At 36.8% G+C, this 9,343-nt stretch overlaps 2 protein-coding genes across 3 annotated transcripts; one reads left to right on the top strand and one right to left on the bottom strand.

The window, feature by feature from the left end:
• Nucleotides 1-3,333: 3,333 nt before the first annotated feature.
• Nucleotides 3,334-4,307, bottom strand: LOC306901133 (type-4 ice-structuring protein-like). The gene is made up of 4 exons (XM_079468685.1): nt 4,267-4,307; nt 4,101-4,169; nt 3,721-3,838; nt 3,334-3,608 (listed from the first exon to the last, which is right to left on the bottom strand). Exons 2-4 carry the CDS (start codon nt 4,144-4,146, stop codon nt 3,392-3,394), a joined length of 381 nt encoding a protein of 126 aa, XP_079324811.1. The 5' UTR covers nt 4,147-4,169; nt 4,267-4,307; the 3' UTR covers nt 3,334-3,391.
• A 1,012-nt stretch (nt 4,308-5,319) lies between these two features.
• Nucleotides 5,320-8,484, top strand: rbm8a (RNA binding motif protein 8A). 2 transcript variants are annotated; one of them, XM_079468684.1, is made up of 6 exons: nt 5,320-5,535; nt 6,006-6,065; nt 6,153-6,230; nt 6,379-6,515; nt 7,915-8,051; nt 8,154-8,484. In XM_079468684.1, the coding sequence occupies exons 1-6, from the start codon at nt 5,436-5,438 to the stop codon at nt 8,197-8,199; spliced, it is 558 nt and encodes a 185-aa protein (XP_079324810.1). In that variant the 5' UTR covers nt 5,320-5,435; the 3' UTR covers nt 8,200-8,484. The 2 variants fall into 2 exon arrangements, with proteins under 2 accessions (XP_079324810.1, XP_079324809.1); XM_079468683.1 differs by having other exon boundaries at nt 5,434-5,529.
• Nucleotides 8,485-9,343: the final 859 nt, after the last annotated feature.

Genomic DNA, 9,343 nt, shown 5'->3' with positions numbered 1-9,343 from the left:
GGTTGCAAACTGGCTGACACTTGCCTGGGTAGACAGAGATCTTTTTATAATTCATTATGTATTTTACACTAAAAACATTTCTAACATCTCAAAACAAGTCTTCCTGTTAACAAACAAATCACAGCGACTGTAGAAAGTGTATCTGTTGGCTTACCTGAAGTCCAGAGCTGAAGATGCTTCTTGCTCCAAGGATCCTTGAGCTTTTATATTGCTGGACATTGATGAATTCACCCGTTCAAAGGGTGGCCCGTGTTGATGAAATCATCTATACACACTGTACCTTTAGGCTTTACCTGTGATCAACACTGAAGTGATCAACTCAAAGTTCACAAATAATCTCATTTTGTGCTTCATTTGAGCATTATCAGAGTGTGTTTCTATATCCTGGTGACTGTTTGAATTTATGAATGTCTTCTGTGAATGCAGAAGGTAATCTGAAAACCATGTTTGTTCATTTACACTGCCCTCTGTTGACAAGCTATAATATATTTTTCCCTCTCTATACTTTTGCTGGTTATTGTCAAGCAAGAAATTCAGGATTAGTCTGTATTTGGGTTTTCTCTCTTTGAGGAGGTTGTCCTTGCTATTGTCCTTACTATTTTTAATCTTTGGTATACACAGTTATATTTTCAAGATAACGGTTCAATAATATTATCGGGTTTAATATAATATAATATAACGTCATGTCATGTCAAATGAATTGTGGAGACCACAAGCTGTTTTGATACATTCATTATACATTGATAAAGGGGCGCTGTTGATCTTGTTCCTATTTAGAGTTCCTTGTTTTGAAAAGTTAGAAAACCCCAATTCTTGTAAATGTCAAATGAGGTACGGTAAATATGTATGAAAGATGAACAAGCATCTTTATCATAACTTTCACCTTCGTTGTATCTGTACTTCTGGGGTTATTATAACTTGTCATGATAGCAAACATGGGTTTCTCTGTTTTTTTAAGTAAACTCTTTTTTTTCTTGAAGATTACGAATACAATAACTGAAAATTGATTTAAAACATTTGATTGCAATAAGTCTTGTGGTTTAATAATTATTAAAGACATTTATTTTTCAAAACCATTTTTTTGTGGGGTCGAGTGATGATCTGTTCCAATGTATTCCAACAGATACTACACAGCTATATTTATCATTTTGTTTCAAAAATATTGCCACACACACACAAGGAGGTATTTCCAATAAAAGGAGTCTATGACATCATGTACTCTTGTACTCCATTGGTCATTTATATCATTAAAGTAAAACTTGAATGTTTTAAACAATAATTCAGTGTTTGGAGTTAGAATTAAATGTAAATGTAAAGAAACCATGGTTGGAAACCATCTAAGAAACAGTAAACGTTCAGTCCAAAAATTGCTGTGTTGTTTGAACCCATTGTTGGGTCAAATAGAAACATTCGTAAATATATGAGTCAATTCAGAGTCGCCTAGTTTGCTCGTAAATCAGACCTGCCCAAAAACAAATACTTCGATAATGTCTGATCACATGGTAAAATGTGTGCATTCCAATCTTTCGTAAACAGGGCGCGCGTGCTCGCTAATTCACAATTAGTATAATCTCCGCCTATGGATTACAGCTACGCAAACGACGTATCTAGGAATGCTGGAATCCTCTGGACTTCATTCTCTGGTTTGGCGACATTATATTGCAAGAATTGCATAATAGGCTATATGCTTACCAATAAATAAATAAAAATTAAACTGTGACCACAAAAGCGTTTCAAACCAGCCAAAATAATAAAAACCTGGTGCTCTTCTGAAAACGACCAGCTGGTGGCGTCTAAGAACGCTTTGGGGGTTATGCGCGTTATTCTGGAGACGCATCGGTCGCTGTGATTTGAAATAGCACCAGTTAGACTACTTGTTACTAGTGTCTTAATTTGAAGAATATTACTGAATATGAAAACGCAGTAATGATATTAACTTCTCCATTGTTGTGTACGATGGTTGGTCAACGCAGTGTTTGTCCCGCCTCTCCTCCACTGTGATTGGACGGCAGTGTAAAAAAAAGACAGGGACGAGCTCGGCGTTTACACAAAGCTAAAAAATAATACAAGACAGGGCAAAAGAACTCGTGAAATATTATTATCATACAAAGTTCATCAGAATCAGTTTGTCGGATAATACAGAACGTTGCGTGCGGTTTTACGCACCATTTACACATTTACAGGGGGGAAACGTGGTGGGCGTGATCATATTGTCACTTCAATCGGGACCTTTCATCTTGGTGGGTAAAGACCGCCCACTGAGATTACAGCTTCACTCACAAATAAAATTTTCAACTCGCAATATTTGTAATTTCGTGATGAAAAGTGCACAAATAATTTTTTTTAAGATTTGCAGGCAATGCAAATAATTTTGTTATCAAATTTCAGATTTTTTTGCCAATCTTTTCATTTTTTTATTAAAAAATAATTGGTTTTACTCTCAAACACAGAAATTTTGATTGCATAAAAAAACTTTGCGTAATAAACATGCAGGTGTATTTTATTTCGTACCAACTAACGTTAACATTTTGATAGTGCGAACGTTTTCATAAATCCGTAAATTTACGTTAGAATGACTTTACGAACGATTTACACAAAATGTTGTTCTGCGCCTGCTTCATAAATGAGACCCATTTGACCCAGCATTTATAAAGTGTTTAAATTGTCTGCAGTTTAGATAATTGTATATATATATATATTAATTGTTTTACAGTATGTTGTTGTTTTAATAAATATTATGTATACACTAAGGCCTGTTTCCCGGAAAGGGCTTATCTTAAAACAAGACTATAGGCCTTTGTTGAATTAGGATATTTAAGTCGTTTTTAAAAACATACTTTACATAAAAACATTACTGGTGTACATCTTAAGGCAAAATGATCACACTGATATGTTTTATGATATGTCAGTGCAAGTTGTTGTCGTTCAAGAAGAGTTAAATTAGTCTAGGCTAAGACGCTTAAGCCTGGTCCGGGAAACCGCCCCATAAGGTTCAATAGTTACATCTTAGTGTTATTTCTTGATAGATCTGCTGATGGTTTCTTCCATTCTGTGACTGTATTTCAGAGAATTTCAACAAAGTTTAAACGTGTGCGGCTCAGAACGTGCAAAATGCTTACTAACTTTAGCAAGCTTACTAAATTGTATTCATATTTTATCAATGAAAATGCAACCATACTTTTGTTACATAACATTTAATAGACCTACTAAACCAACTAAACCAACTGACACATTGATACCAGCTTGAAAGTGATACAACTTTTGGCAAGAAGTCCACCCATAAAGAAAGTATTGGACTGTGAGTAACATTTTGAATAACAAGTACACATGTGACACGTTTCAAGTCCTTTTATTATTTAAAACCTACATATAAACAGGAAATGATTCCTGTTTACTGGGGAGGAAGGATTTCTTTGGTCTTCTCAGCCACAAACTTGAGCATATCTTGAACCTGGGTCTGGACCATGTCACTCAGAGGGGCGACCTGAGCCTGGACGGAGGCGGCCAGTGGCTTGATGTGTTCTTCGATGTTGGAAAGAGGCTTCAGCTGCTCCTGGAGCTTCTCAACCATGGGCTGGAACTGGGCTTTGCTCTCCTCAAAATAAGCCCTTCAACACCAAACACAGAGAATTCATCAGGATTCATTCACATCAATACTGTTCGTCATTAGCACATTTTAAATCACAGTCCACCACACTGGACAACAATGCTGATGCTTACATGGCTTTGTTGGCCATCTCTGGGGCTTTTAAAGAGTCAACGAGGTCCTGGAAGTACTTAGAGATCATCTCGAACTCAGCAGGAGCCTCTCTCTTGACCAGAGATACTGACTCAGAACCTGGAACAGAGCAATGATGTTTGATCAATACAGTCTTACATATTAAATCGCTTAACTCTCATCCACTTATAGCTTAATCATGTGAAACTTTCTATGGCAGGCTTTCAGGATTCCTAAAGTGTGCTTCGTCATGTTACAGTAAGTACCTAACAAAGCACAAAAAGGATACAGACTACTTGCATTTTTTCAGTTTTTCAACAACTGTTGCTCCACAAAAATACAATGTAATGTATTTTAAGATCATGACGGTGTGAAGTCTTACCAATGGCCAGAGCAACAACAAGAATGGCAATGAGGGAGACTTTCATGATGGCAGTTGTGTTAGACTTGTCTGTGAATAGAGAACAATACATTATTTTTTTTTGTTTCTTATCAATGTATTAACAGAGCTCAGAAAAATAATAGACATAGTGTAGCTTGAGGCTTACCTTAAGTCCTGGAGGTTTTAGACCAGATGGTAAATTCTCCAAGGAGCCATTGGTTTATATAGTGCTGGGATAAAGAGTTCAAAGGGTGACCTGCGTTGATGAAATCATCAGTACGTGTTGAACCTTTAGGCTTTACCTGACACTACAGTGATTGACTCAAAGTTCAATTTGGTATCTCTGTTTTTGCTTATTTGGTGCATTTTTGTGGTGGCATGTACTGTATCTTACATCATTATATATCAGAAAAAATTATATTATTTATATTACATATATTTTTATTTAGTATTTTCATTGACAACATATGGTTAAACCATTATGTAGCTTTTGAAAGGATTTTGTTTTGATACCTGGGGGGGGATTACTCATGTACTGTTTATAATATTTGGCCTATTGTCTTATTTTATTAGGAAACATAGTAAATGACATATGCACACTATAAGCATATTCTTTCTTTCATACACTTGAACTGGGGCCACAATGCGGACCTGACCAGCTCAGCCAATATTCTATACCAAACGATTATCTGAGATTATAGCTTAAAGAAAGAATCTGCAGTCAGGCATTCATGGTTATCTTGCCTAATAAAATGATTATTACGAGTCCAATGTAAGTAGCAAACTCCGATCTTATTAACCGGTCATTTTAGACATCTTGAAAAAGAGAATAATACCTTAAATATAGTTGGTTGTCATCAGGTTTGTTTAAATGTATTTTAAATATTTTGTTAAATACATAAATACTGGTAAGGCGGTTAAATGAATTTATCAAATACACAACTATAGTTATCATAAGTCATAAAATTAAGATATAAAAGTTACCACAGGTCAAAAGCAGATATCAGTAAATACTATGCTAAATGATTTGTCGAAACGTGTGTGAACTAATGTGGGCAATAAATATCTATAAATAGAAATTAAACAATAAAAAGAAAAAAGAATATTAAGTAATCGAAAAAAGAAATTGCATTATACAACAACGTAATTCAAATTGCTATATGATTGGACAGCTTGATATGAAACGTATATAATTTATGGTATGCTTTTTAGACATTTTAGATTTCAATGTTCCGATGAGAAACATTCTCCTCCGAAACACAAGAGGGCAGAATGCTGGAGCAGCACACGAAGCACTCGAAGTGACGCACGAAGGTTGTATTTGACCTTTTGCGCATGCGCGGACCAGCACACTCACTCGAAGGCATCATGGCGGACGTATTGGATCTTCATGAAGCGGGAGGAGAAGATTTTCCTATGGATGAGGATGGTGACGGTACCCTTGTTATACATTTAAAAATGCTGCAATATAATCTTACTTATGTGATATTAAATAATTTCGCGGTAATTTGGGGGCGATTGTGAAAAGTCTTCGCGCTTTTCCTGTAGGCCGAGTGCGTTTAGCTCGTGTGCTAACAGTTAGCTGATTTAAACCGCTCGCGTGTTGTAATGTTAGTGAGTTTCTTGTTTTGATTGTTTGGTGGTGTTTTATCAATTCTGTGTATTTAGGATTCCGTCTCTTTAGAAAATAAAACACGCCTAACGTCTAATCCACTGCAGTTTGTGTGCCTTTGTTCAGCATATCGTCGTACCGTTTGTTTGCCGTCTTACTTGATGGAAAAACAAAATGCCGATTCGTATGATTTTACTTTAAAATACCACGATGGTTGCCGGTGTTTTCAGCGGGATTTTTAGTTGTTCAACTCTCACAACTCTTAACAATTCGTTTACCTGTTCACCCCACAGAAAGCATCCACAAGCTGAAAGAAAAAGCAAAGAGGAGGAAGGGTCGTGGATTTGGATCGGGTGAGTCATCGCTTCAGTGTTTCCTTACTTGTCTGTAACAGCTCAATTATTCATGAGATAACAAATGTTTTCTAATTTATTTGACAGAGGAGGGAGCAAGATCTAGAGCCAGAGAGGACTATGATACAGTAGAACAGGATGGAGATGAACCTGGCCCACAGAGATGTAAGTGTATAATGAAGGAATAGCATTCACTTTGTGCAAAAGTATGACGAACAGCATTAAAACAAGGAAAACAATCAGGTTTACCTAAGGTTTTCTTTATCACCCTTTGAGTGATAAACTTCAATGTAAAGTTTGGGTGTTATTGCAGCTGTTGAAGGATGGATTCTCTTCGTGACTGGTGTACACGAGGAGGCGACCGAAGAGGACGTCCACGACAAGTTTGCAGAGTTTGGAGAAATCAAAAACGTGCATCTCAATTTGGACAGAAGAACGGGTTACCTTAAGGTTGGTGAATGGTTTTTAAATTGTGAATAATGTAATTTACTGTAAAGGTTGATTTGTTGCAAAAGTCCACAGTTTGGTTCAAAATTAATGCATGATGTCTTTGTTGCAGCTTAGTTTTGCGAGTAAAATGTGCTGCTCTATTGTTTATTAAATTGTCATTTTGTTTAAACGGTTTAAATTGGAATGCATGATGGTACTAAAGGAAATTATTATTATAAATATATTTTTACTTTTTTGCCATTTTTTACAAGGGACCCGTAAGACTGTGCAGTATTGGGATTTTAGCTGTTGCGATGTTTGCAGTATTGCTTAATTTTATTTAGGGCTGCACCGTAATGTTAATTTATGTACGATAGCCGATTATTCTTTAAAATAGAAAGCTTGATAACCAATATACAGTATCTAGATATTAATATAACATTTGCTATGGCAAAAAGTGGACAACTGCTTTGATATGAAAAAATCACTGCAGAAAACAAGTTAACGGTTAGTGGTCTTTTTCCTCTGAAAATCATATACCAAGCCTACTTCAAAATTTTCTGGTATTTTTTATTCAACAAACCAATTATAGATGTTATTCCCGAGCAACCCAGGAAAATGTTCTTCGACAGAAAGCATTCAAACAGCAGTCTGATTTAAACAGTATGCTTTTGTTCCTATAATTTTCACATTCATAAATACTGTACCTTCATCAACAGTGTTTTGCTAATATCAGTAAGTGAATGATCACTACAGAAAGACAGCAGTATTTTTAACTGAGCATCATGCAGTTGAAGAAGTTTAATCGGAGAAAATGATTTATGATTTATCAGCTATAATATATCGGCCTAAATTTTATTGACTAAAGCAAACAAAACACATATTTACGAGTCTGTTTCAGTTGCCACGCATGTCCGGCGTCTTTAAGAACTGGGACCGCTCTATATGTCAGTTTCAGTCGATCTCCAGATCCAGTGTTATATCCACTGTTTATATAACATTGCTCACTGAAATTGAGTGAACAAACAAGCACGGGTGAACTTAGTGCTCTCTCTCTCTTGCTCCAGCTGGTTGACACGTCCGCATGCACTTTCTCCCTCTCTCCCTGGTTGACGCGTGGGCATGCTCTTCTTGCTCTGGCTGGTTGACGTTTGGCGTGCTTTTCTGGAAGAATTGACCTATAAGGGACTGAGAAAAGTTGTTAAGGAAATTTCAAAAACCGATACGATCGCTCGCTGGGGGAGTGCATCAAGCAAAGAAATACTACGTCCAATTTGTTTTTGGACAGGTTAAGCATGAGAAGAAAGCACGTTTAACTTTGTAAAGTCAGAATGCATGAAACACTGTTACCCATCCTCTTTTTTTTTCTAACGAGTTGTGCATATTATGTTTGCTTATAAGAAGAATGTGTCTTCCGTAGGGCTATGCGCTGGTTGAGTATGAGACATACAAAGAGGCCCAGGCAGCAATGGAAGGGCTAAATGGCCAAGATCTTATGGGGCAACCAATCAGTGTTGACTGGGGCTTTGTTAGGGGACCCCCAAAGAGCAAGAGGCGGTAAGTCAGTTTCTTATGCTGTTAAACGGGATTTACACACACTGTCAGTCTGATACAGGTGGTAATAAAACATGACTAATGGAGTAATGTCCTTTCCTCTAGGGGCGGAAGAAGGCGCAGCAGGAGCCCTGACAGGCGGAGACGTTGATTTTTACTTTAGTTTCCTCCGGTGTCTGTGTCCCAGCTCTCGTTGCTTTATATATACTCAAGACAGTTTGGCATCAAATTGAATTGTGTGTGTTTCTCAATTTTCTTTTTTATTTTGTCTTAAATGTTACTCTGCAACGGTCTGAATGAATGACAGGCACTGCTGAAGTCTGTTAAAGTAGGTATTTTCTTGTACGACGCGGTAGTACATGTATTTCACTCAGTGAAATCGGTTTTATGATTGGCAATTTGTACATTTCCAATAAATTTATTTGGATTAACGTCATTGGTCCTTCTTTGCATTTTTGTCCACATGATTTGCCTGGTCCATTCCCAGCAGGTTATGTGCTTGGGAACTATTTATATTGGATAAATGTCAACAATTTATAAATATGTCGACTGATTATCTTATTAGCAAGATCATTATTACCCCAATTAAAGTCTTTGGCTGTCTAAACTATGAATTTGGTTTTGTCACTGTGTACAAATCGCTCGAGCAGTTATTTGCTTAATTTTTTTATAGTTTTTCTGGGTCCGTATTTAAATTGCAATAAATTGTTCTTAAGAGCTCACAATTTGGTGTCATTATTGCACTCGAAGCAAAGTAATTATAAAATAGTTCATTGTTAAAATGGTAAATGGGGCAAAGAGTTTTAACAGGTGTATCTAATAGATGCTTAACTTATTTTACCAGGTGTATAAAAAAGGATAAATGGTTTGGTATGTTGATAACACCACTGCTAGAATGCACCGCAAGCACCATGTAAATGTTGAACAACAAAAATATTCAACTGTAACACGAACTCTTAACCTTTAAATGTGTCAAGACGAGGTCATGTCGAAAATACTTGGAATTGATGCTGATGTCATTTTCCAGCAACAACAAAGGACATTAAAACCGAGTCACCCCTCCCACTAACTTCTTTGTCACTGTCACTCATGTCAGATATTAGTTCATAGGCTCCTCTAACCGATGCTCACCATGTACTATGTGCCGTCCAACCAGCGTGGAATACTGTGCTCGATTCACATTTGCCCTCATCTACCCGAAGGCCGAGCCTAATCGGAAACGCATCCGGTCATTGGCTCAATTTCGAGTCGGTCAAACTGAACTCGCCTTCTGATTGGCCCAAAAGGCAAGTCGA

Source organism: Barbatula barbatula (assembly GCF_947034865.1).
Source record: "Barbatula barbatula genome assembly, chromosome: 12".
Lineage (NCBI taxonomy): Eukaryota > Metazoa > Chordata > Actinopteri > Cypriniformes > Nemacheilidae > Barbatula > Barbatula barbatula.
Note: the sequence above shows the minus strand (reverse complement) of the source record. Positions and strands in the feature narration are given on the sequence as shown.